The sequence below is a fragment of the Amyelois transitella genome, chromosome 10 (assembly GCF_032362555.1).
Source record: "Amyelois transitella isolate CPQ chromosome 10, ilAmyTran1.1, whole genome shotgun sequence".
Lineage (NCBI taxonomy): Eukaryota > Metazoa > Arthropoda > Insecta > Lepidoptera > Pyralidae > Amyelois > Amyelois transitella.
Window position 1 is genome coordinate 1790606 of NC_083513.1, and position 27643 is coordinate 1818248.

General features: G+C 37.9%; 4 protein-coding genes across 6 annotated transcripts in view; 3 read left to right on the forward strand and 1 right to left on the reverse strand.

Annotated features, from left to right (window-relative positions):
* Positions 1–4230, forward strand: part of LOC106136755 (diacylglycerol kinase theta) — a 38988-nt gene extending 34758 nt beyond the window's left edge. For 2 of the 3 annotated variants that reach the window (XM_060946077.1, XM_060946074.1), the window contains 4 exons: positions 272–427; positions 1281–1437; positions 1894–2001; positions 3910–4228. In XM_060946077.1, the coding sequence (XP_060802060.1) occupies positions 272–427; positions 1281–1437; positions 1894–2001; positions 3910–4008 (520 nt within the window). In that variant the 3' untranslated portion in view covers positions 4009–4228. Of the gene's footprint in view, positions 1–271; positions 428–1280; positions 1438–1893; positions 2002–3909 lie in introns of all 3 variants that reach the window. The other variant, XM_060946076.1, reaches the window with a different exon arrangement.
* A 2109-nt stretch (positions 4231–6339) lies between these two features.
* Positions 6340–18123, reverse strand: LOC106136764 (F-box only protein 9). The gene is made up of 12 exons (XM_013337407.2): positions 17822–18123; positions 17214–17324; positions 16809–16940; positions 16329–16451; positions 15534–15681; positions 14795–14940; positions 13288–13451; positions 11739–11933; positions 11299–11434; positions 10180–10293; positions 7944–8133; positions 6340–7299 (listed from the first exon to the last, which is right to left on the reverse strand). The coding sequence occupies exons 1-11, from the start codon at positions 17822–17824 to the stop codon at positions 7957–7959; spliced, it is 1449 nt and encodes a 482-aa protein (XP_013192861.1). The 5' UTR covers positions 17825–18123; the 3' UTR covers positions 6340–7299; positions 7944–7956.
* A 257-nt stretch (positions 18124–18380) lies between these two features.
* On the forward strand, positions 18381–22472 carry LOC106136795 (peroxisomal membrane protein 11C). The gene is made up of 4 exons (XM_013337441.2): positions 18381–18651; positions 19388–19552; positions 20199–20386; positions 21368–22472. Exons 1-4 carry the CDS (start codon positions 18592–18594, stop codon positions 21648–21650), a joined length of 696 nt encoding a protein of 231 aa, XP_013192895.1. The 5' UTR covers positions 18381–18591; the 3' UTR covers positions 21651–22472.
* A 215-nt stretch (positions 22473–22687) lies between these two features.
* LOC106136797 (peroxisomal membrane protein 11C-like) lies at positions 22688–27496 on the forward strand. The gene is made up of 4 exons (XM_060946353.1): positions 22688–23050; positions 23443–23607; positions 24508–24692; positions 25104–27496. The coding sequence occupies exons 1-4, from the start codon at positions 22991–22993 to the stop codon at positions 25366–25368; spliced, it is 675 nt and encodes a 224-aa protein (XP_060802336.1). The 5' UTR covers positions 22688–22990; the 3' UTR covers positions 25369–27496.
* Positions 27497–27643: the final 147 nt, after the last annotated feature.

Below are 27643 nucleotides of genomic sequence, written 5' to 3' on the forward strand. Positions count from 1 at the left end.
CTAAGGACTCAGAAATACCGGTAACTTGACCACTTAGGACAATGCACCTAGCCTTAACCTTAGCCTAGAACAAAGCGTCTGGTAAAATAGTTGCACTAAAATTAATTTCTGAATACACTGCTGTTGTTTGAAGAATTGGTCTAGATCATTCATATATTTTTAACCGACTTCAAAAAAGGAGGAGGTCCATAAGACCAACTTTCAGAACTAGACGAAAGCTAAAATGTAAAACAGAAGTGCTACTTACTCATTTGATACTTGTTCCCATCAGGTTACGTAATAAAGGCGTGTACGTGAAGATGGGTTTACGCAAGATGGTAGGCCGCAAGATGTGCAAGGACCTGCACAAAGCGGTCAAGCTGGAGGTGGATGGAAAGCCTGTGGAGCTGCCCGCCGTTGAAGGAATTATTATTTTAAACATACTCAGGTGTGCAACTGGATTTCTTGGATTTTTACTTTATGAATTCATTTATTCAGCTAAATTCTGTTCTGGTCAATATTTATTTATTTATTTAAAACTTTATTGCACAAAAACAAAAATGTACAAAAGGCGGACGGACCAGCTGACCAAACAGAAAAAACTTTAAGTTGGTGGTGCGATAAAGTGCACATGCATAATGACTAAATACATACATTACAAAAAAAATATGCATAAATACAAGATACATATTGGTTTGGTTATATGGAAATATACTGAATGGTAGAAAGTTGTGATATGTGTGTGTGTTCATCGTTTGTTGAGGAATAGCCAGCGATCTTAAAATCTGAAACGACTCTCTGCTCTGCGTTAGTCTGAGTTATTTGGGTAATGTCTAGCCATGCTATCTCAACCAGTTACAAGGGATAGGTCTATGAGATAGTGACTTTTTATCGTCTTAAGGTGATAGGCGATACGAGCCAACGAACTAACCGAACTAAAACTTAGGTCAAAGAGATACATTCATACATACATAAAATCACGCCTTTTTCCCGGAGTGGTAGGCAGAGACTACATCTTTCCACTTGCCACAATCTCTGCATACTTCCTTCGCTTCATCCACATTCATAACTCTCTTCGTGCAAGGAAACTTACAAAGAAAGAGAATAAAAACATTTCAAATTCTTTATTCGAGTGTATGGTGTATGAAGTGTGGTGTTTGCTTACAATTAAGGTGAGTAAACATGGTTAATTCTGCCAGCAAACAAATGTTCTTCTTAAGCAAACACAAAAATATATCGCTGCGGTTCAATAAATTACATATATTGAACCGCAGCCTGACATACCTGTTGGCTCCTTGCAGTTGGGGGTCAGGAGCGAACCCGTGGGGCCCGGAGAAGGACGACCAGTTCAACAAGCCGAACCACTGGGACGGCATGCTGGAGGTGGTCGGCGTCACCGGCGTGGTCCATCTGGGGCAGATCCAGTCGGGACTGCGAGGCGCTATGCGGATAGCACAGGTACCACCCCGGATAACAATAGGGAATATTTATTTTGAAATCCAATAGAAATACTATAAAAACATCTGAACACACTCACCAAGGTTAAATGAAGGTATATCTTTGAGTTATGCTAGTGTGCCTGTTGTGCCGTGTGGTTCCCGACACAGTACACATGGGGTAGCAAACTGTCACTATTTGAATTTCAATTCCATCATTGAACTGAACGCGGCCTTACAGTCCTTTCAAGACTGAAGATACAAGAATAATCCTAAGTTTATTAGCCATTCCCTTAGTCTTCTTTAGGACATCCATGTAAAAGATATGGAGTGGTCCTATTCTAAAGTGCTGGGAACCACACGGGCAACAAATTACTACATAAATAAATAAAAATTTATACGGGACAAATTACGCAGATTTAGTTAACCTCGAAGTAAGTACGCACAATACTTCGAAACCCTCAAATTCGTCTTCTAGGGAGGCCACATCAAGATCAACCTGAAGAGCGAGATCCCGGTGCAGGTGGACGGCGAGCCGTGGGTGGCGGCGCCCAGCGAGGTGGTGGTGCTCAAGTCTGCTCTCAAGGTACGAGCATGCGCTGAGCTGCTTCCGCTTTGATCACCATGGCCATCGCCGGAGAACCACGTTGAAACGCTGATTTTCTATTCATTACTATTAAAGACAATAAGTGATACCTTGTATCCAATTTTGAAAATAAATCTATTCTATTCTATTCTACTGTTTCCCATAGGTGTAGGAGGATACTAAAAATATACATATCTGGAAAGTATCTGTCCAATTGCGCCAATCTCTGCCAAATTCGTTTTAACATCCACAACAATCAACTTTTTCATGAAAGCTTGGTTCGGCCGGTTCGTGGTACTCTTCTCCGTACCATTATAACTTCATCGATTTGATTGAACCTTTATGGGACAAATTATAGTTTGACTATGTATTCCCCACTTTTCGCTAAGATATTTACAGATATTTTCTCCATGTCACTCTTTTCTAACATTCTTCCCAAATGAGGTTTCTCCTTTTTGAAAGAGGCTTGGTGCTGATCTGGTTTTAATCATGAAAGTTCGGATGTGTCAATACAGACAAATTACAAATTAAGCTAGCCCAAAACTAAGTTTCTTTTTATTACGGGATACTTCCTAACCTCCAAAGTAAATTTGAGACTTCTGTTATGAGATACTAACTCATCGATACTCATTCAAGAACCAAGTAAATCTAAAAAAATAGGTAGGTTTAAAATCAGCGTTTCGATTTGATCCAAAAAGGGCCAAACAGACTCGCAAAGCCCCTTGATCAATCAATGGTTTTAGTAACAGTTCAATATTCATTATATTACTGAACACTTCTAACCTTAAACCTTAAAAATTCTAAATTAGACATTTTTCAAACTTATAGTCTTATCAAAAAAAGAGACTAGGCTTTAGCGATCACAGCCATTAATGTTTGTTGTCCTGTGTTAACTGTGATGCATGAAGGTGACATAAAATGTGACAGTATTTCACAGATAGTCTGTCACATTGTCACACCAGAATAATTGGAGTGTACATGTTCGTTAATGTGCGATTGATCAAGTGGATATTTGTGTTATACTTCCTTAAATATAGCTTGGTTAAAATGACAGCAGGAAGGATTATATAACTATGCACTAGGACCAACATAGACACTAAATAAAATTAATGTAGAGCTGTCATTAAAGCTATATTTTGTGAAGCATAAAGTTCTGTATCAAAATTCCCGAGTCACGTTCGCCCAAGCACCGAAATCCACGCAGCACTCAGTACTCCATTAGCTCTCATGCCACTCGGCGTTCGGCGAACGAATGAAAACGCTCATTCGTTCATTAGTTCCAAATCGTTCAATCTTTCGCCGAATACCGCCAAGTGTGCAGCTCTAAGTAATAAAGGATCCTAAGTTTTATTCCAAGCGTGCAATCTTGACGCTCTCGCCCCGATTATTATGACACGACAGGTCGTCAGGTTACCAATACATTATTAGTTTAGACAGCAGTAAGTTTAATAAGAAATAATAAATTAAAATTGAGAGGTAACCGAACGGCGACGTTTTCAAAATAAGTGTATAGTCAATCAAATTGAAAAAGCCACAATAAGTATTACCGTGTCTTATTGGCGAAATTCAGAAAAATATTCTCGGTAACATGAGGAATTTTGAGAATTTAGAGGAGAGTGGGTGAAAACACAAATATAGAGGCCACACATCGTAAATAAAATCCTGCAAAATCGCATAGCTCTCTCTCTCTTTACATCTCAAAAATCATCACAAAAGTACCGAGAACATTTGTCCCATGGGGCGCGGGCGTCGCTCAGTGTGCGGGGGGCGTGACTCGTGTCGTCGGGCCGCTGTGAGCTGTGCGGTTTGTAGGCGACGATGCTGAAGAAAATCAAGCGCGGCTCGAGCGCGGGCGGCTCGGCGGCGGCGGGCCCGTGACGCCCCCCGCTCACGCGCGCGCCCGCGCAGGCCACCATGCTGAAGAAGCGCGGCAAGCTGCGGCGCCGCGACACCGAGCCCGGCCCGCCGCCGCGCCCGCCGCCGCCCCCCCCGCCCGAGGACTCCTGAATCTGGCTCAGCGAGCGCCTCATCTAGCGCCGCGCCCGGGGCTCAGGGCCGGCGCGCGACACGCTCGCTGCATTTACATAGTAGTCATTCGTAGATGTTTAATTCATACATATTGTAAAACATTCATGTAAATAAATTATAAAAAATAACATATATAAAAAAAAAATAAAACTTTATAGTCATTAGTCGTTGTTTTATTTTTAGTGATACAATTATTATTTGGAAATGTGTAAAATAAATACCGAATATGTATATAAATGTGTTTTCATTTTATCGCCTTATGTAAGTACCTTTTATGGAACAGTAAAGGAGTAAGTGATTTGAAAAAATATATAGAATATACATACCTATAATGTTAAAGGGGAAAATTACAATTAATTTTTGTCGAAACTGAGCTTACATATATCAGCAAGACTAAGAACCTGATGCATCCACTATTGACCAGCATGCCGGACGAGACCAACATACGAATCATAGGGCGTATTCGACGAAGTATAGGACAATAAAATGACACAAACCTTAATATATTGTTTCCTAATAAAAGCCTAAATAAATTATCAAAACATAACTAAGCAGAGAGAGAGAGAGTAAACCGCGAACAAAGATCTTGAGTCTAGTTCAGACTAGGTATAATTAACCACCACGTGTGGTTCCCGACACCAGAAGAACCCTTTCTTCTACTTCACTTCTAGACTACTCCATCTCTTTCCTATGGCTGTGGTAAAAGGCAACTAAGGGATAGGTTTATAAACTTGGTATTCTTCTTTTAGGCGATGGGCTAGCAACCTGTCACTATTTAGATCTCAATTAAGCCAAACAGCTGACCGTGGCCAATCAGTCTTTTCAAGACTATTGACTCTAGGTACTATTTTATTTTATTTTATTTTATTTTATTTGGAGAACAAACAGTCTTACATAACTAGATAAACAAAGAAATAAACAACAAATGACCATTAACATGTTCTCGCATATGAGTAACTAAGCAGCTTGTCTGAAAGAGAAGGAAAGAAAAAATTTAGGGGGAAAAAACTAACATAAAAAAGAGAGAAATCAGAAAAAAAAGAGATATATCACACAAGGAGAACACCTAACTTGCAGAGAGAGAACCATTAAACCATGCCTGAGATAAAGTGTTTTTAAATTTATTGACACTAGAATTGAATAAATCAAGATCTGGGTGGGCAGCTATTTTATTTATCTCAATAGCAGATCTGACAAAGAAAGAGTTATGTCTATATTTACATGCACTATATGGAACATATAGAAATGTGGGCAACCTAACAGTTCTAGTAGGCACTTTCAAATAAATTTTATTTAATAAAGATGGAGTATCTAACTGGCTTTGAGCAATTTTTACTAAAAACATAATATCGGCAGTTTGTCTGCGAATATATAATGGCAGAAAATGGTACCTTGAACACATAGAATTATAGTCAGAATCAAAACACTTTGTTTTAAATTGCAAGTACCTTAAAAATTTTCTTTGGATTGATTCAAGCCTATCAATATATATATTGTACTGAGGATTCCAGACTTGGGAGCAATACTCGAGGGAGCTACGAACCAGGGCACAGTATAGTATTTTTAGGTACCCCGTAAGAGGTAAAAATAAACGTGATTATTTGTATTTATGTAGATATGTACTTTTTGTCCTGAAAGCCCCGGGGCGCAACTACTTAATACTATAAAGATAAAATCTTAATGAAAGTACTGTCAACTGTAACATATCCCTTGTCGAAGGTATAAAAAACTTTATGACCACGAGGAAACAGCGCTCTATTCAAGAATATCAAGCCCAGGAAGGCTGCCCATTCCAGCATCAGCGCAGCGTGGAGAGTGTAAGTCAAACGTCTAGGACAACAATCAAATATAACTCTCAAAGAACGATCACAGATATATCACCTAATAGTCATTTGGAAAAGTAGAATCATATCTATCGTGACTAAAAATCTCTGCATACGGCACAAAAGATACCTGTGCCAATTGCTATGACGAATGCATCGTAGAAGGTGACTAAAGGACAAACCACTGATGCGGCAAGTTGCCGCTAAAATAATTTCAAAAGCTACTTTTTCTCCCCAAAACTGCCGAAAGCGTGGGGTGCAGACAAAATTTTTATACATACATATAATCACGTCTATATCCCTTGCTGGGTAGACAGAGCCAACAGTTGGCATCAATAGTCTTTAAAAAGACTGATTAGCCACGTTCAGCTATATGGCTAAATGGTACAATCGAGAGACAAGGCAAAGGATAACCTGTTTTAAATTCCTTTGAATATAGTTTGTTTCAAAATAAAGGGTAGATAGGAAAAATGTTTAAAAACAATAATAATTTCACAAGAGGTTTATTAAACTTAAGACTAGTATACAAAGCACTTGTCACAATTACTGGTGCTGAGCGCGAGACTAAATCAAAAAGTGGTATTTGAATGTTTGAAATAAATAGTAATAATACCTATACGCAAAATTTCACTGATAAATAAAATGTTAAGTTAAAATAAATTACATAAATAATTCTGAACAACAGGGTTATAGTCAACCTATGTTAAATTTACACTTTAGCAGCCTATTTAAAAAAAATACATGTTTATAGTTTTAGAAAAACTGATGTTCTTACTGTTCGGAAGAATACATTATCTTTTTATCCAGAATTCTTTATTCACGTTTAGTTCTACTTTTATGGGATTTCATCTTCTTCATTTTCTTATCCAAAAATATGTTTGCAATGTAAGAGCGATTATTTTTAATATTTATACAAATGAAAACCTTAGGAAAACACAGAAACCTATTTATCACAAAAAATATACCTATACACAGAATTGTTAAAAGTTCACCCCGACTCACGCTTAGCCGATGTAATTATTTTATCAACCGTTATTATTCTTAATATCTTAAACAGGAAACGTATTGTAATAAGGCCAGAAAGTCTTAAATAAGATAAGCGTACATTAAGTTAAAAATCTATTTATGTCTTCAAATGTCTAACAATTAAGTCACTAATTAAAAGTATCAGAAGTTTCAACAATGTACAAACTTAAAAAACCATAAAATTAATTCACAGCTAAGATATTAAATTAACAGAATATTTTCTAAATGGCTTGGCCGAAATGTAAAAATATAGTTCACTTTTATTTCATCATATGACTTATTTTTGCATTGCACTGGAGCAGATACTTAATCTACAATTTTTGTACACTTATCTCAAATTGCATATCAGTTGTAATAATTGATGTAACTAACAATTCATTTATTACGACACTTACTTAAAGTTTGCTGTAGGACGCATTACCTGTATAAAGTAAAAAAATATATATTATGAATCTTGATCACTTAATGCATCTGTCACATCACCTGTTTATCCCCGACGAGGTAGACAAAGCCTACAGTCTCGAAAAGATTAGAAGGTTCAGCAGTATGCCTTTGAGACTGGTGGAATTGAGATTCAAATAGTGACAGGTTGCTAGCCCATCGTCTACAAGAGGAATCCCAATTTTATAAGCCTATCTCTCAGTCGCCTTTCACGACATCCATGGGAAGGAAATAGAGTGGGTCCTATTCTTTTTTCAATTAGTTCCCGTTCCCGGACCTTGGAATATATATTTATCCCAGTTTCCGGAACTATATATGCCGTATAATATCTTATTTCAGTGCCGTGTGGTTTCCGGCACCATTAGAAAAGAAAGAATAGGACCACTACATCTCTTTCCCATGGATGTCGTAAAAGGCAACTAAGGTATAGGCTTCTAAACTTGGGATTCTTCTTTTAGGCGACAGACTAGCAACCTGTCACTATTTGAATCTCAATTCTATCATTAAGCCAAACAGCTAAACGTGGCCTATTAGTCTTTTTAAGACTGTTGGCTAGACTGTTGGCTCTGTCTACCCCGCAAGGAGTATGGACGTGATTATATGTATGTATCTTATTTAACTTACCGTCTCCCTCTCACTACAACGGCGCCGCAGACTCTGCCATGTAGCTCCTGACGCCGCTGAACATGAAAGGCGGGAACTTGGCCGGCGTGATGTCGAACTGGGTCCGCTGATCGCGCCGCGTGCAGATGGAGTACCCGCGCCACGCCAGCTGGAAGTTGCGCCTGCTCCGCACGTCTCGGAGTTCCAATTCCTGATTACGGAAAAGGAAAATATTTGAAGTCATGTTATACATTCAGTCAGAAAAGTATCGGGAATGGATTATTTATTTGTGGTTCCAAATTCAAATTTTTGTTCTTTTTGTTGTTGTTAGATTGGCACAACTGTTTTCCATTTTGGCGCGGAGTTAGAGTTGCATCTGTTGTTTACATTAAATACAGTGCTATTTTTAGTTATATCATATCTAGTGTGTATTGCTAATTTCATAATGGATAAAAACATCGAACAAAGAGTTTGTCTTAAATTTTGCATTGCCAATGGAATATCGTGTTCGGAGTCACTGAAAATGTTACAGAAGGCTTACGGTGAATCGACTTTATCAAAAACTCGTGCTTATGAGTGGTACAAAGCGTTCAAAAGCGGTCGAGATGTGATGGAAGATTTGCCTCGCTCTGGTAGGCCATCAACGTCTGCAACTGAAGTTAACATCGCAAAAGTGAAGGAAATAGTGACTGAAAATCCTCATTCAACTTTGAGAGAGATAGCCACCGAACTTTCTGTATCTCACGAGTCGATCCGTACCATTTTAACTAATAATTTGGGTATGAAACATGTTGCCGCTCGGCTAGTCCCAAAAGACCTGAATTTTTTTCAAAAACTCAATCGCATGAGAGTCGCTGAGGACATGCTAGAACGAGTCAATTCCGACCCAACATTCATGAAACGCATTGTTACTGGTGACGAGACGTGGGTTTACGAGTTTGACATGCAAACTAGTCAACAAGCTTCGGAGTGGCGCCTTCCAACTGAACCGAAACCGAAAAAACCACGCCAAAGTCGTTCAAAAGTCAAAGTCATGTTGACTGTTTTCTTTGACTATCGCGGTGTTGTGCACTCGGAATTCTTGCCGGAAGGTCGAACGGTAAATAAGGAATATTATTTGAGTGTTATGCGGCGTTTAAGAGAGCAAATCCGACGAAAAAGGCCAGATTTGTGGAAAGAAAATTCTTGGATTTTGCACCATGATAATGCACCTTCGCACAAGGCCATCATTGTGAACGAATTTTTAACCAAACACTCAACAAATACCATCGAGCAACCACCATATTCACCAGATATGGCTCCAGCCGACTTTTTTCTTGTTCCTAAACTCAAATTACCACTTCGTGGCACCCGTTTTCAATCGGTAGAAGACATAAAAGAGAATTCGCGGCGAGAACTGACCTCAATTCCGGAAACAGCGTTTAAAAAATGTTTAGATGATTGGATTATTCGTTGGTGTAAGTGTATCGTTTCTAAAGGAGCATATTTTGAAGGTGATAAAATAAATTTGGATGAATAACAAACAGTTTGTGTATTATTGATCTTTTCCTGCTACTTTCTTGACAGAGTAGTATATTCATTCGTCATATTTTAAAGTCATGTGCCGTGTGGTTACCGGCACCAATACAAAAAAGAACGGGACCACTCCATCTTTTTTCCCATGGATGTCGTAAAAGGCGACTAAGGGATTGGTTAACAAACTTGGGATTCTTTTTTAAAGCGATGGGCTAGCAACCTGTCACTATTTGGATCTCAATTCTATCATTAAGCCGAATAGCTGAACGTGGCCATTCAGTCTTCTCGGGACTATTGGCTCTGTCTACCCCGTAAGGGATATAGACGTGACCATATGTATGTATGTATGTTTAAAGTCATTGGATTGATTCGTATAAACACGTCTATATCCCTTGCGGGGTATTTCGCCACAACGCAACGGAGACAACAGACTTGAAAAGACTGAAAAGCCACGTTCAGCTGTTTGGCTTAATGAAAGGATTAAGATCAAATAGTGACTTTGGAACAAATGTTTGTTTGTAAACTGTTTATTGCACATTAAAAAGAAATAAAAAAAAATACAAAACAGTTATTGGATTAAGAAGGATATGTACAATGGCGGACTTATCCCAATTGGGATATGTTCCAGTCAACGCAAAATATAAAGGAAAATCCATAATTAAAAAGGCAGCGCACATAAAAAAATCACTGAAGATGCGTTATAATATCGAATCAATAACGTTATTAAACTAGTATATCTCACCACATGGTAGATCTGGTCGTGCTGTTCAGGCGCGTCTCGCCTTCTGGAGCGGAACCTGGAGTTGATTGACTGCGGCTGCTTTTTGTCGGGACACTTCTTTATTACTATCACAACCTGTGGGACAATTCGATAGGTTATTTATTTATTAACTAGCTGACCCGGCAAACGTTGTTTTACCGTTATATTTAATGACATACATACATACATACATACATACATATGATCACGTCTATATCCCTTGCGGGGTAGACAGAGCCAACAGTCTTGAAAAGACTGAATGGCCACGTTCAGCTATTTGGCTTAATGATAGAACCGAGATTCAAATAGTGACAGGTTGCTAGCCCATCGCCTAAAAGAGGAATCCTAAGTTTATAAGCCTATCCCTGACAACGAGGATATTTAATGACGTTTGATCAGTTATCGAGCGGTGTTCATGCAAATTGTAATAATAATATGTTATATTATGTTATGCATGTGGATGAAGCGAAGGAAGTATGCAGAGATCGTGGCAAGTGGAAAGAGGTAGTCTCTGCCTACCCCTCCGGGAAAGAGGCGTGATTTTATGTATGTATGTATGTATATTATGTTAAAACAAATGCAACTAAAACTCTTCCTGTACTAATTTAGAACTTTATATTTACGTTAGTGGCGTGTGGTTCCCGGCACTAATACAAAAAACAATAGGACCACTCCATCTATTTCCCATGGATATCGTAAAAGGCGACTACGGGATAGGCTTACAAACTTGGGATTCTTTTTCAGCCGATGGGCTAGCAACCTGTCACCATTTGAATCTCAATTCTATCATTAAGCCCAATAGCTGAATATGGCTATTCAGTCTTTTCAAGATTGTTGGCGTTAAGGTTATAGACGTGACCATATGTATATTTACGTTACGTTAAAACAATTACAAAAACATTATATACAATCGGGTCTTATATGTTAACAATTGGTCTGTAACTCATCTTACGATCGTCACTTTTTTTATTTTCGTCGTTCTATTTTATTGTAGTTTCTATTTGTTGCCAGCCTGCTTTGCTGACGATTTGTATGTGTGGTCACGCCGTACAAAAACCTTATCGCTCATTTACTGGTGATTTGCATGTCAATTAGACATACCTTGTCTCCCATGAGTCTATAGTGGCCCGCCATGATGCCGAGGCTGGCCTTAGGCTGCCTTGTCTTCAGCTGCGACACGCACGAGGCCGGTTCTTCAGCAGTTGTCCACATCAGCACTGTACCCTCCGGGAAGAACCTGGTGAAGAACATTACATAACTTCATCATCATTATCATGGTCTTCCGAGTCTTGATTCCGGTTATTAATTATATATAAATTTATTGGGGCCACCGCCTATGCCAAATACATTTATATATAATTAACTAGCGACCTGCCCCGGCTTCGCGCGGGTATAATTTATAGACATAAACCTTCCTCAGAAAACCCTCTTTCCAAAATTTCAAACAGGAACAAAATGCGTCCACAACTTTGCGAGATTAGCGCAGACATACAGACAAGAGAAAATGGAAGACTCAAAAGTAAATAAATCTATACAAATACCTGAGATATCTATAATAATTGATGAGGAACAGCGGCCTATAAAATTGATCCTGGAATGAGTTCTCCCCCTGGCGGAGGTACGTCGTCTTGCTGATGTAGCAGCCGTGCAGTAAAAGCCGAGGCCGGGAAATGTACATGTCGCGCCATGATGGGAATCCCAGGGCGCGGGGGGTGCCGCATTCTACGCCCCATGTTCTGTAAATGTAAACGTGAATGAATGAATGAAATTGCACATGAGGGCAAAACAAAATGGAAGAAAATAGTAATAAATTTATTTATTTATTTATTTATTAATGGAAGTCTTACAGTCTAATTTATATGATATATAAGTAGTAATAATATATTGCGATTGCTAATTACAAGACTTCACAAGTAGAATTGCAACCATGGAAAGATTTACAAAAACTGCGTCATGACATATGTACATAGATAAATGTATAAATTAACATAAAGTAAAAGAACAGATAAAAGCAACATACTTATTAAATAGCATTGGAACTACATTATAATTTTCCAGTGAATATAATAGTTTTGTATGTTAGTACTATTACAGACTAGCATAGATAAAGCGAATGAAGTAAGCAGGGATTGCGGCAAGTAGAAAGACGTAATTTCTGCCTTCCCCTCTAAGAAAGTATAGTCACACCTCTTGCTCAGAGCATAACCATCGCCAATAACTACCAGAACCTTGGCTATGGTAGTTTTTGGCGATGGTTCTTTTATGAATTCTATTTATGAGTATTTTTCTACAGTCATGTCAATAGCCGCCTGGTGGTTTTATCTAAAGCTCGCGCTAGATGTAGCTGTTAGCCTAAGTACCACTTAGGAGCTATACAACCAGACTACGGTTAACATGATAGTAATTCCTGGGAGGCCCCCCCACACCCTGTATACGCACCGCACACACAGGTCGCGGTAGAGCGCCGCACTCCGCGCCCGCCCCCCGCGGCCCCCCACCCTGTATACGCACCGCACACACAGGTCGCGGTAGAGCGGCGCACTCCGCGCCCGCCCCCCGCGGCCCCCCCACTGTATACGCACCGCACACACAGGTCGCGGTAGAGCGGCGCACTCCGCGCCCGCCCCCCGCGGCCCCCCCCCTGTATACGCACCGCACACACAGGTCGCGGTAGAGCGGCGCACTCCGCGCCCGCCCCCCGCGGCCCCCCCCCTGTATACGCACCGCACACACAGGTCGCGGTAGAGCGGCGCACTCCGCGCCCGCCCCCCGCGGCCCCCCCCCTGTATACGCACCGCACACACAGGTCGCGGTAGAGCGGCGCACTCCGCGCCCGCCCCCCGCGGCCCCCCCCCCCTGTATACGCACCGCACACACAGGTCGCGGTAGAGCGGCGCACTCCGCGCCCGCCCCCCGCGGCCCCCCCCCCTGTATACGCACCGCACACACAGGTCGCGGTAGAGCGGCGCACTCCGCGCCCGCCCCCCGCGGCCCCCCCCCCCCCTGTATACGCACCGCACACACAGGTCGCGGTAGAGCGGCGCACTCCGCGCCCGCCCCCCGCGGCCCCCCCCCCCCCTGTATACGCACCGCACACACAGGTCGCGGTAGAGCGGCGCGGCGCGCGCCAGCAGCAGCCAGCCGCGGCTGGCGGCGGCGGCGCGCTCCAGCGACCGCGCGTCGCACTCGGCGCCCGCCACCCAGCGCAGCACCAGCGACACCACCTCGCTGGGCAGACACGATATGTGCGTCTCCTAAGAGAGAAACCTTCTCATTTCACATGCCAATAAATAAATATATACGGGACAGATTGACACAGATCGAGTTACCCTCGAAGTAAGTTCGAGGTTGTGTTACGAGATACTAACCCGTGGGTTGGGTTAACTAACTACAGGGTTACTTTTAATTCAACTGCATAAATTTAACTGTTAAGTGTACTCATCTAAAGGATATTTAAAAACGTTAAAAAAAATATCGGTTCATATTTCATAAAGTACGAAAAAAAAAAAAGTATTGAAATCCACGATCCTAAATACGTCATATCACCCCGGCCGGCGGAAAAGCGACGCGTAAGATTCAGAGGTCAACGACACAATGCATTCAGCTGAGCGATCTCGACAACTCTGTACTTTACTTGATCTTGATACTACTAGCTTATTTTACTTTACTTGATCTTGATACTACTAGCTTATTTCTTTGCTTATTTTTCAGACATTTATTTAGATGTTTAGTTTTAAATTCTTTTTGTAGTATTGGTCTTTAATAAAGCGTGTGACGTAGTTTTTGATGGTTTTTTTAATGTGAAAATGATGACGTTTAATTTAAATAAAAATAGGGTCAAACAGCTCAGAAGCATGGGTATAGTCTATGTTTAAAATGATGCAGTTGTTTAAATGTCACCCTGTATACGAACTCTTACATATTGACCGTAGTGACATTATTAATAAATACCCTTGAAGAACTTAATCTGAAAAAGTATGAGGATCATTGGGGTATGTCGGCTGTTGTGATATGTCGTATTATAAATATTATAGCTGGCGTCGGAGTGTTTTAGGATCTGACTAAAGCATTTGATTGCGTAGATCATAGAACTCTTCTGCTCAAGCTCGCTCATTACGGGTTCGACACTATTGCGGTTGAACTAATTAAATCACATCTTAGTAATAGATTACAGACGGTAGATTTAAATAACACAAAATCTAAAGCACTAAGGTAAAAATAGGGGTACCGCAAGGTTCCATTTTGGGACCTTTTCTCTTTCTGGTGTATATTAACGACCTGCTATATTAACGAACTGCCATGATTGAGAAATAGACTGGCATCGTGTTGTTTGCAGTTGTGTTCAGTTGATATGCTAACTCCATACATATGTAAAATCGCGCTTCATTCCGATCCTTGCTTACTTCTTTCGCTTCAATGACATTCATTTTTTTTTCATACAAGTACATCGGTTTCTGATACACTTAACCTGACCTTCCACCAGGACGTCCTTGATTTGATTAAGCAAGGTACGTTCGCCTAGTCCTTCTATGTCAATCAGAGGTAACACAAGGTGTTTAAAAACAAAAATAGCAAAAAAGTGGAGGAAAATAATGACCTTGGTAGGATGTTCAGGTTCACAAAAAGTTCCCTTCTTGGCCACGAGGCGTTGGATCCGCGCCAGCAGATCTTCACCCTCGATCCATTCCTCATCATCACTCTGGTTGTTATTCTCTGTCGGGGCCTCCTCTGGCTCTGATTGTTCTGCAATATGATAAATTAAGTTTATTTCCCCCTTCATTTCCGTGCCGTGTGGTTTCTGGCACTTTAGAATACTTTTCCCTGTCCTTTCAATGAATGGCGTAAACGGCGACTAATATATATGTAGGATGGTATGTACATGCGATTATCTAGTGTTTCGCTGAACCGATTTCGATGCAGTTTTCAACAAAGTGTTTATTACAGTTAGGAGTAGGTTTTTTAGAAATTTAACCGACTTTAATAGAAGGAAATTGATTGGAGGCGATTATTATTACATGTATATATATATATATATATATAAGTGCTTTACTCTCCCTTTCTACAAGGTGATATACATGAGCACAGGATCCTACACTACTTATTTCATTCATTCATTCATATTATCACGGCTATATCCCTTGCGGGGTAGACAGTGCCACCAGTCTCGAAATAGTGACATTGCGAGTCTATCGCCTAAAGGAAGAATCGCAAACCTATCTCTTAGTCGCCTTTAACGACATCCATGGGAAAGAGATGCGAGTGGTCCTATTCTTTCTTTATACTTACTGGTGCCGGGAACCACAGACAACTATTTATTATTTTTTGTATCCATCTACCTTCAGGCTCGTCTCCGAGCTCCCCGCTCTCGTACAGCCTGCTCTCCACGTCAGGCAGGATCTGCATCGCACGCTTGTAATGCTGAATAGCTTCATATAAATCCCCACCACGTTCTAGTTCCACGGCTCGCATGAATAACGATTTCGCCTGTTATTGACAAACAATAAAAACATGGATGAAGCGAAGGAAGTATGCAGAGATCATGGCAAGTGGAAAGACGTAGTCTCTGCCTACCCCTCCGGGAAAGAGGCGTGATTTTATGTATATATGTGTGTAATAAAAATATATAAGTATACACATACACATACACATACAGTCTACAATCCTTGTTGAGTAGACAGAGTAAACAGTTTGTTTGTTTGTGATATCTTTATTGCACTGAAATTTACACATACATACATATAATATAGACGTCTATATCCCTTGCGGGGTAGACAGAGCCAACAGTCCTGAAAATACTGGTAGGCCACCAGCAGCAGCAGCATTAACTATTTGGCTTACTGATAGAATTAACATTCATATCAAGTGACAGGTTGCAAGGCCGAAATAACACAGATACAAGAAATAGTACATATCGTAATAAACGTAATAAATTCACATTTAGCTGTATGACTTTATTATGTAATTTAAAATTTAGACTCAAACAGTGACATACTCACAAACTTTCGCATTTATAATATCAGTAGGATAGTTATGTGCCCTTTAGTCGGAAAAGGAAAAAATTATGATAAATAAAGAACCACAACCTAGCCATAAAGTGTGAAGGATGATTCTAATTAGATAAATTTAAGTACCTTGTCTTCATCGCTTTGAGGCAGCTTGTGTTCCTCCCTATTTTCCTCCTGTCTTTCTGTGCCAGGAGTGGGGGTAGACTCCAATTCTCGCTGCCATTGCTGGCGGAACGCCGACAGCTCATCCTGGGGTTAATTTGGGTAAAATCAAGAATGGAGTCACTTAAACTAAAATAGCACACCTCCTTACTAATTAAAACCGCGCCTTGAGGTGACCAGCACTTTAAAATAAGACTGCTCCTTCTCTTGCCCATGGTTGGCGTAAAACTCCACGAAAGTGTGACTATTTACTACACGTGAGTTAGGTAAGTATATCAATTGAAGAAATATGGATGTAAAATAATTTAATCCACCTCTCAATTTGAATATTACGAAAGATTATTAACTTCTTAGGAAATTTATAAACTTGTGGTTTTTAATTTAGGCTTCTAATCTGACCACAAGGTATGGGAAAGAATCATGCTTATTATAAAATAATGTAACCTTGTCTTCATCGCTTTGAGACATCTTGTGTTCATCCCTATTTTCCTCCTCTCTTTCTGTGTCTGTAGTGGGGGTAGACTCCAACTCCTGCTGCCATTGCTGGCGGAATGCTGACAGCTCATCCTGGGGTTCCTTTAGAGCAGGTAAAACCAACATATCACACGACCAATAAAATTAGTATATATATATTAAAAATCATCCATTACAGACTGACTTTTAGCGGCTAGGCATGAATTGTACCATAGCCATGAGTATATATACTTTATTGTTATAATTAAGGTGTGCTAAAACCTTTAACCTTCAAGGGACAATCAAGGATAAGATGCCTAATGCACATAAATTAAGACATTGTGAGCTACAGTGTGGTCATACAAATGTGTGATAATTTTTTATTTTAGTAAGTACCTCCAAATCAATATTGGCCAGGCCTTCACTGACTTCAGCCACAGGTGAAGAGGAGTCTTCAGGCTCCTCACATTCTCCACTAGGGCCATCTGTAGAACCTACACTTGATGCCTAAAGAAAGATATATTTTTTTGAGTCAAATCTAAAAGATTTAGTATATAACTAGCTGACCCGGCAAATTGTTTTGCCATATAAATAATACTGAACAACAATTGATCACTTATCGACCAGTGATGAAAAATGATTAAATTACTAAAATGGCTATTAAAAAATAGTTGTGGTGATAAAAAGGAAAAAATTTTGCGTTGTATGTATTTTTTATTGCAACATAATAAAATATATAAAGAAATAGAATAATAAAAAACATAAAAAATGTCTAAAAATTAATAAAAAAAACACTCATGATGGCCTCTTCACATACCAAAATGAGGCATCACACTAGAATGTTTATATACCTACAATTACCTAGCCAGATAATTAGGGAACATTATATTTATAGAAAAGTGGGTAGCTGTGTTATCAGACTTAAATCATTTTTGGCAACTTCCTAAGATAAGTGAATTCAGGCAGTGTAAATCAAAAGATACTAATTGAATCCAAGATCTTACCATAATTTAGCACTCAAAATCCGTGTTTGTTTAATTGGCACACTGTCAGGATAAAATATATTCGATGTTAGGACGTATAAACAGTCAAAAAGCCCACAATTCAGAAGGCTCACAATCAGATAGCAAACAAGTGCAATGCAAAATCAGATAAAAGCGGAGGGAGGGCCAAGCCGGCCAAATACCTAGGTAGCACGAAACGAACAAAACAGAAACAGAAAAACAGACAGACAGTATTTTATTCACGAAATATTATTAAAAATAAATCTGCTTGTTTTTTCTATTTACACTTGACTTGAATTGACTTTGACAGTGACAGGAAAGAAAACGAATTTTGTTACCGCACGATAAATTGTCAGATTTAAAAACATTTTATGCCATGCTATTGGATTGACCCACAGGATAGAGGCAGGATCACTGTTCTTAACTGAGGGCAGGATGGAGATTTTGCATATGAACAATGTCTTTGCGTCCAATTATTTGTTTCAGAAAAAAAGTGTAACAATTTGACATTATCATTTGAAAATAAATACGTCAAATGTCAAAATCAGCTGGTTGGCAATTTAATCTTGTTTTGTTGAATTATACGAACCTTTCAAAATCAAGGTCTACAAGAATAAGATTTGAGAAATGTAACTTAGCTAGTTATCGAGCGTAAATTCGCACAATCTCTCGCTGCGTTGCCACTGCATGGCCAGAATTCGAATAGATAAGTTATCAGATAGTGGAATTTATTCAGTGAAAGGACGCAGTGAAATTAATATTCGCGCACTATGTCTTCGATAACCGAAGATATTTGCGAACTTTTGGACAGTTACAATGGTAGAGATAAGGTGAGGAATGCGGAATTAACCTTGGTTAAACAAAAAATGTGAAAGGCAGTCAATAACCTATTACTTTTATTATTCTACAATTTAACAAGATTCAATCAAGTAACTTAAATGAATAATTTTGTGTGTACTTGTAATGCCATCTAAAATGCTGAAATAAATAACAATAATACAAAACCAGTATACTATAATTTACATTTAATATAAAATCAGTCAATTACTTACACAATAATTTACAATCATTTATTGACATTACTTACAAATAGTTTTACTGATTTAATAGTGTAACTATTGTAACTAGTGTAACTATTAAATGTTAATGTAACAAAAGGGGACGTCTTGGCAAAAGGTCAGGTCAGAAGTACCCAAAGCTTGTATGAAAAGAGTTATTAATGTGAATGAAGCAAAAAAGTATGCATTGATTATGGCAAGTGGAAATATGTTAAAATGGCGTGATTTTATGTTACATACAAAAATCTATCAAACAAACAATCTTACAAAACAAATGGAAGCCAGAGATAACAAAAGAAAAATAACAAATATTAAATAATTATTGCCAATTGGTTAGCACCTGTAAAATCACCTATACCTATACCTGTCACTTTTTGAATCTTAATTCCATCATAATGCCATAAGGCCTTTCAAGTAATTTTAAGACTGCTGACTCTGTCTACTACGTAAGGGTTAGAGGTGATTATAATAAGTATGTATACATTTTTTGATTAAGTGCATGTTACAGGTAGTGCGGTTAGCTTGCTATGCGTTTAAGCTGTACGGCTGCATCAAGGAGGAGAAGCCGTGGCAAGCGGCTGGCTCAAGGCTCTCCAATGCCCGGCTCATGCTGAGGTTGTTCGATGACATACCCATGATCAGACACACATACAACTATGGCTTAGGAAGACATGTATGTATTTAAAATTGTAATAAAAAAATCAAAGAAAGATCCAATACAATAATTCAAAATTCAAAATTCATTTATTCCTTAAAAATATGTGTACATAGAGGTGGTCAATAAAATATGGTGTCAAACATACTTTGCCATCTGAGGCGTAGGAAATAACATTATGTCAAATATAAATTAATAGAAAATGTCAAATATAAAGGAAAGATAATTGAATGCATAAATTATATCATTCAAGTAATACCTCCATTAAATTCAGTCATTAAGGCATACAGCTGAATATGGACTACCAGTCTTTTTGAGACTGTTCACTCTGTCTATGCCATCTATACTAATATTATAAAGCTGAATAATTTGTTTGTTTGAACCCGCTAATCTTGAAAACTACTGGTTGGAATTGAAAAATTATTTTTGTGTTGAATAGACCATTTATCGAAGGCTTTAGGTTATACATATAACATCACCCTGCAACTATTAAGAAGCAGAGAAATAATGGAATATGTGAAAAAAACGGGGAAAATTATTCATCCTTGAGGGCTTCAATGATGCCCAAAACAACTATTCCACGCGGACGAAGTCGCGGGCACAGCTAGTAAGGTATAAAGACATGATTATATATTTATGTATGTAATACCTCTATTTATCTCAGGAATCATCAAGAACATCAGCAGCACTAGGTGTTTTAGCCAATGCGGTGGACCAGTTGTTTTTGCCTGTGGAGAAAGCGTGCTGGCTCTTTGAAGTGGGGATCCTGAAACTGAACCCGGACACTGCTGAAAAGTTGGACATTGTGAGCACTGGACTGTGGGCTGCCAGCCTTTACATTTCATTATTGCAGTGAGTATTAATAAAAATGTATTAATAACTGTTTAATTTAATATATATTGGTGTATGGGACCAAAAACAAAAAAGAATAGGACCACTCCATCTCTTTCCCATGGATGATCGTAAAAGGCGACTAAGAGATAGACTTATAAACTAGCAATTCTTTTTTTAGGCGATGGGCTAGCAACCTGTCACTATTTAAATCTCAATTCTATCATTAACCCAAACAGCTGAATGTGGCCTTTCAATCTTTTCAAGACTGTCGGCTCTCTCTACCCCGAAAGGGATATAGACGTGACTATAAGTATGTATGTATGTATAAATATTTAAGAACCTTAAGAATATATACACATAAGCAAGTTACAGCAACTATTTTTAAGAAAATAAAATCAAAAAGTTTCAATAATTAGTTACAAAAAAAAGTTAAATACTGCCAGTAATAAGTAGTTCTATCAAGTTTTGTAATAATTATTTTAAATTCATAACTAATTAGTCTGGAACATGCATATTCATTAGAGATAATTACATAACTATACATGTACCTATCTGAATAATCTATACTTTCACATTTTCTGTATTAAAATCTTAACTTACTACTATGGTCATATGTTTTTTGTATGATAGGTAAATGAAAATTATATACCTCTGTCGTTAGTAGCACAATCTGCCGCCATTTCAGTTAGATTAAACTTATATCACCTTATTTGTTCAAATTGTACTAAGTGTGCTAATTGTGGAAGAAATAAAGACTTTTTACATACATACATATAATCATGTCTATATCCCTTGCAGGGTAGACAGATCCAACAGTCTTTAAAACACTGTTAGGCCACATTCAAATAGTGACAGGTTGCTAGCCTGTCGCCTAAAAGTTCTTCTCTTCCTTTTCCCAAATTTATAAACCTATCCCTTTTTTTTTAATATTTCTTTAATATTTTTTTATTATTTATTATTATTATACTTTAGGTTTTATACTTGATAATTTATTTCCAGAACAATCCGCTCAATCAGACAGCTATGGTGGAGCCGGGATTGCCTTCAGACCTGCTCCGAAGACGGCGGAGCTGACGCCAGGCGGAACCTGGACGTGAGACTTGTATTGCAGCTGGTGACTGCCGCCAAACAGTGTCTGGACATCACTCACGCCGTCAGCTGTCTTCCAAGCGGGTTTCTCTGGGGGGAGAGAATTGGGGGGACGAAGGTTGCGGCCATAGCTACCACTTCTTCCGTTATTGGCATAGCGTTGTATTTTGCTAAAAAGCGTTTGCTCAAATAGGTTTGGATAAGCAGTCTAATCAAATCTAGTTTCATTTGATATAGTTAGCATATTTCTTGGAGAATGATGAGGGTGCACGGAAATGGCAGTTGCTATGACCTCTATCAAGGGGTATAATTAGTATGTTTTTGGGAGAAGAGAGGTAACTCCTTTGATTGTTGACAAAGCACTGTAATGAACTTTGCTAAAAAGACGTTTTACTGACTTTAATAGGTACTATTAAGTAGTATCAAGTTTAGAAAAAGTAGAAAATGGTGCAGGAAATTGACGTTTGAAATTGGACTATATGTAAGAAGCGTTGATGAACCCCGCCCTGATGATTGAGAGCCCTGGTTGACAATGCTGAGATAAGTTTTAGAAATCTTATTTGAAAAGGGCTGCTTCTAGAGTCTTTTCTAGTTTTCCTTTTGGAGAGGCTATATAATATGAGCAGCCCCAAGAAATTCTTAAAATAGTTGCATTTGCAAAAAAAATAATTAAAAATCTAAACTTGACCCGGTTTAGATTTATCTGGGATGTTAATGTCAAGTTTTATGAATATTATAAATCGAGATCTTCATTCTTAATAAAACTATAATAAAAGTTCATAAATTTATACTAAAATACAGTACAAGAATTTAATTTGTAAAATAAATTAAAAAATAGTATTCTTAGATGACTACAAGAGGTGTTCTTCCATTTTTGCAGGGATTGTTATGTTTTTCTAAATATTTTATCAGCATTTATTTTTAATGAAAAAACCTTGTAAATACAGGATATAATGTTTATTACGTAAGAAATAAATTTTTATATTTATAAAAAATACACAAATTTTTCAGACTTCGTACTTTTTTTCTGTTAGTTATTTATAATTTACTTTTGACTTTGCAGATTTCATCCTTTTGTTCCCGTAGCTTTTAAGTATCAAATGGAGAAAAAAATACTATTAAAACAAGTGCTGATAGCGGTAAGGCTAATATAAATTTAAGACTAAAATACAAAAAAAAAAAATAAGAAAAATTACTCTATTGTTTAATTTCATAATTACAATTAGACCACATACACATGTGTTAGAAATTCGCATATAATTGACTACGTCACACTCTTTCTTATCTTCAATGTTTTACCGCAAACGTCATAATCCTCAGGCGCCTGATCAAGTACCTACTTATATACCAAGTATATCAAAATTATCTTTGCCTGATAAATAATACAGTATTCGCATAATACATCAGACAAACCAAATTGTGGTTTCACACGTACTAGTATATTTTTATACCTATTTTGTTTTTTATTTATTTAATTAAATTAAAAAAAATAAGGCTGTCTCGTGTGGTGGCAAGTTGTTAAAGTGAATAAGAATGAGTGCGGTGGTGAACGAAATCTGTGACTTGCTGCAAGCGCATGCGAATAGAGATAAGGTAAGATTGCACGATTACGGAATTATGTTTATTGAATAACATCATGATACGTTAATTAATTTGTTTTTAAATACATCCTTGTTTTATTACTTGATAATGAATTTACCTACGTAACTATTTTTTTTTTAATTGAAAAGTAATTCTAATATCGATATAAAGGGTTTGTTTTTCGCAAAGTAGAATAAAACAACTCAATATCTACCTGTGGATGTTGTTGTCGTAGAAAATGACTTAAGGATAAGGAAGTGCACTGATCACGAGTGCAGCAAAAATTATTAAAGCAAGTTAGTGTCAAGAAAATAATATGCCGACTACATACCGATATGCCTAAGGTAGAGTTTTTAAGGTTACCAAACAGATAACGCACTCTTTATTAATCAATGATTTTGTAGGTAGTATCACTAGCAAGTTACATCCTCAAGCTATGGGGTGCGTCTGCGCAACGCAAGGACTTACTGGCGGCAAGCGCGCGGTTGGGCGCCGCGCGAGCTACCATGCGCCTCTTCGATGACGCAGTAGCTCTGAAAACTTTGTTAGCTTATGGGCTAGGAAGACAGGTTAGTATTTGATATACTTTTATTTATTTATTTACAAGACCAACATCTGTTTCCAAAAAAAAATAGCGCCACTTAAGTGAAACAAATGGTACCTAATATAGGTACAGGTCGTTACTGATAACAAAACAGTAATACATTAAAAAAAAGTAACATCAATTTCTCAAATTCAAGATTAACTATTTATAAAGAATTTAATAACTCACTAACCTTAACTCACTAAACTAAGTTAGGTAACATCTAGTTACTGTATTTAAATATACATAAAATAACGTCTCTTTTGCTCGAAAGAAGGCAGTCACGGTCACGATCCCTGCGAACTTCTGTCGGTTTAGTGTTAGTATTTTACAGATAGGATAGATACCTAATTATTATTTGGTTGCGACACTGGACCTTATCTAAATACTTAAAAATTATAAAGCTTATCTTTCTCTGTTTAGTTCCCAGCTTTTGAATATACCTACCGTTTCCTCTTTCTCTTACTTAAACAACTAAGTGAAACATTCACCTTTGATGAAAGCTATAACCTCAGGTTAGATTCCTCTATTAACATGGTCTCGGAGGTCAGGCGGGTTCCTTAGTAAATTTGCTTAATGTATCTACTATTATACTATTGCATCATGGTATCTTGTAATCGATGGGCTAGCAACCTGTCACTATTTGAATTTAAATTCCATCATAAAGCCAAACAGCTACCAAAACGCGGCCTTTCAGTATTTTCAAGACTGTAGGCTACGTCTAACCAGCACGGTGCGACTATATATATGTATGTGCGTTGCATCATGGTGATACGAGAACCCAGGCAGGACTCTGGGATTCTAGTATGACCTTGATGAGATGTATGACCAAGAAATGATGCAACCGGGACAATGGGCAGGAAAACTGACTATTTTTTGTTTTCAGGATGGCCCCCTATGGGGCTCCCTGGGGGTGGCAAGCAGCGTGTTTAACCTGGCGTACCTTCAAGCTGAGAAGGTGGTCTGGCTTATGGACACTGGCGTCTTAGTGGTTTCCAAAGAGTTTGATTATAACGCCAGAACCGCTCATAAGCTGTTCTGGTCCCTCTCTGCATTCGTCGGGCTTGTACGGTAAGTGCTCCATGTGAAGACCATTAATTAATAAATAAATATATACGGGACAAATTACACAGATTGAGTTGGCCTCGAAGTAAGTTCGAGACTTGTTTTACGTGATACTAACTCAAAGATACCGGGACCTCCGGTGTCAAAGACAAACGTACTACCGCTGCGCCACAGAAGCCGTCAATGGTCACCATTGGTGGTAGAGTGGTAGTGGTATAACCACTGGATTTACTTGAGATTCAGAGACTAATCGACGCCTAAGCAAAGAATCACTAGTTTATAAATAAGCCTTGTAACTTCATAGACCTCGCCCTAAATTTTTACGTCCTGGACCGTATCATCTCAATTTTTATAGATTTAGATATACCTATATTGTATGTATTTTGCCATCTAACAGATATTTAATATTTGTTGCAGATCAATAAGAGCGCTACACGCCAGCGCTTTATCCTTGCAATCTGCTCAACGCACAAAATGCGCCGGCGCACGCTACAGACAAGCTTGCTTCGTAACCAGCAAGGCGTTTCTCGACGTCATTCACTCTGTCAGCTGGCTGCCTCAAGGGTGGCTGTGGGGTGGCCGGCTTAGTGCCGAGAAAGCTAGCTCAGTGGCTATTGGCTCGGCGGTCTTAGCTTTGGTCATACATTACCATGGGAAGCGGTTGGCGTCTGTTAAAAAATGATGCTATGAAGATGTCGAATGGATTTTGATTGTAAGGCAGTAGTCTCGAGAAGCGATAAGAATGTGTATAAAGCACATTTTATGTCGGGATAATGCTGTTAGCATTATTTTGTTCAATATTTATTGCACAAAAGTCAGTATGTAGAAGTAGATCAAAAAATATTTAATTATTTAGGTATGTAGGTTTAATACTTATAACATATCTAACATAAAATTATCACGCCTATTTTCCGGAGGGGTAGGCAGAGACAACATCCGCTTGCGACGATCGTTGCATACTTCTTTCTTCCACCACACCCATAACTCTCTTCATGCAAGCTGAATAATATATATAAAAAAAAAAACTTTTTTTTTTAATTTCACCAGTCTTAAACCTCTACTTTGTTTAATATGTAATTACCTATTTAAATGCTCAATAATTTAGTTAACATACTATTGTAAAATATGTAATAAAAAATCTAATTACATAATAAAGTATATCATATCAGCCACTTGAAAATGGCAAACGGTAGGAAAAACAATAAAATATAAGTACACGTGAAAATTATCTGGGATAAAATATAATCCGTATCGCGACATACCTAACAATATATCAGATAAGTTTATCGATATTATGATATACGATCGAATCTGTTTTACCGTCTGGTTTAGCCCGGAAAACTAATTCGAGGCGATAAGACAATGTCCGACTTTTCATGACCTTAGGTACTGACGTAATGAAGACATCGGGAATTCTACTTTAAATTTTTACAAAATTGTGAATATTTCATGTGAATGAATTTTTGATGTTGATGTACCACGAATTTAAAAATTCCATTGACAGATCCAACATACAATTTTCATAAAAATCAGACCAACGTTCGAAAGTGCTCGCGTGACAAACATAGGTACATACAAAAAATGTGTTTTCGTCCCAAGTTGTTTGCTCGCTTCGCAATTGTACATCACTCAAATTTTGTTACTCATAAAGACCTGCGGAGCTTTTTACAATCGTTGATAGGAATTTCTTATATTTTCTCTCGATCCGTCTCCTAAATACCTACCGATGGACATGGAATATCTGAGGCCAAACCCGCGGGCTTTTAGCCAAGATACAAAAATAACTGACGTAAATTAATTTACTTAATAAATCAAACTGAAATAATTTTTTAAAGTATTTTACAGAATGTTTTTCTTCATACGAATGTTAAACTAGCCATGTATTATATAATTATGTTAATTTTTAAAAATAAAACTAATTATTTTGAAACATATTTTTATTCGTATAAAAATGACATGGCTTTTTGAGCATATAATAATATTTTTTTTATTATATAAGTAATTCTATTTACAAGTATTTTTAGGGTTAACATTGTCTTTTCATCATAAACAAATACAATACTTTAGAGAGGCGGTATATTTAAAAAATTAAGCTGTCTGTGGTAATGAATACTGTAGCGCGCATAACTATTTTAGCAGACATTCCCCAACCCTATTTTTATGCTAAGGTTGGCGGCCTCGTCGGCCGCAGCCTATCACCATGCGTAGCGCCGCGTGCATTGACAATTTTCCTTTAAACGGTTGTCGTTTCATCTCGAACGCCCAATGAGAGAGCTTCCCGCCTTTTATGTTAATAAACTAAAATAATATTTTAGGAAACAATTTTCATATCACAACGCTAAAAAATTGCCTCAAAACTAAACAAATAATGAAAATTTAGTATTTATAAAACTGTGATGCAATACCTAATACGTAACTGGATTTAAATTAAGTCTTAAATTAATTGTAAGATTAGTTAATGGCAAAACAAATTACAATAACGACAATGTGACTAGTTTTCACACTTGTAATTAGAAAAAATAATTTTTTTTTTGTTTAATCTATATATAATAAAATATATAAAAATCTTTATGGCATGTCATAAACTGTAAAACTCAAATCAAGTTTCCAAATATTACAGTTTATGACATCCTTGGTTCCAATGAGTTCCAAACTAAATTTTTAATCGTAAAATATAAATATAATAAAAGCGCGATGCAACTCTCAACATCACTAGCTATGCCCCCCGGGTTCGCTCATGTGGGAATTCAAAATACTTTGTTTCTTTACACGATGGTCTGCACTTGCAGCGACCGCTTGTAAAACAATCAGTAGCCCAATTTGAAAAAAAATACTGTGTAATTATTTGGAAAAATAAAATAGGCAAAGCGCCATCTATTGAATATCAGGGGTACTAAAATAAGCAAATCATCGAATTTAGAATAATAAGTCGAAAGCGCTGAAAACTCTGAACTTCA

What these genes read in the sequence shown, in the direction of transcription:
- LOC106136764 (XM_013337407.2), bottom strand. An exon ending in AACCTGAACATCCTACCAAG is followed by an intron (nt 13,452 to 14,794) that starts GTCATTATTTTC and finishes TTTCTCTCTTAG; the next exon opens with GAGACGCACATATCGTGTCT. An exon ending in AATTATTATAGATATCTCAG is followed by an intron (nt 11,435 to 11,738) that starts GTATTTGTATAG and finishes GTTCTTCACCAG; the next exon opens with GTTCTTCCCGGAGGGTACAG.
- LOC106136795 (XM_013337441.2), top strand. Translation starts at nt 18,592, where the DNA reads ATGTCTTCGATAACCGAAGATATTTGCGAACTTTTGGACAGTTACAAT. An exon ending in GTTACAATGGTAGAGATAAG is followed by an intron (nt 18,652 to 19,387) that starts GTGAGGAATGCG and finishes TGCATGTTACAG; the next exon opens with GTAGTGCGGTTAGCTTGCTA. An exon ending in CTTTACATTTCATTATTGCA is followed by an intron (nt 20,387 to 21,367) that starts GTGAGTATTAAT and finishes ATTTATTTCCAG; the next exon opens with AACAATCCGCTCAATCAGAC.
- LOC106136797 (XM_060946353.1), top strand. Translation starts at nt 22,991, where the DNA reads ATGAGTGCGGTGGTGAACGAAATCTGTGACTTGCTGCAAGCGCATGCG. An exon ending in CTTATGGGCTAGGAAGACAG is followed by an intron (nt 23,608 to 24,507) that starts GTTAGTATTTGA and finishes TTTTGTTTTCAG; the next exon opens with GATGGCCCCCTATGGGGCTC. An exon ending in GCATTCGTCGGGCTTGTACG is followed by an intron (nt 24,693 to 25,103) that starts GTAAGTGCTCCA and finishes TATTTGTTGCAG; the next exon opens with ATCAATAAGAGCGCTACACG.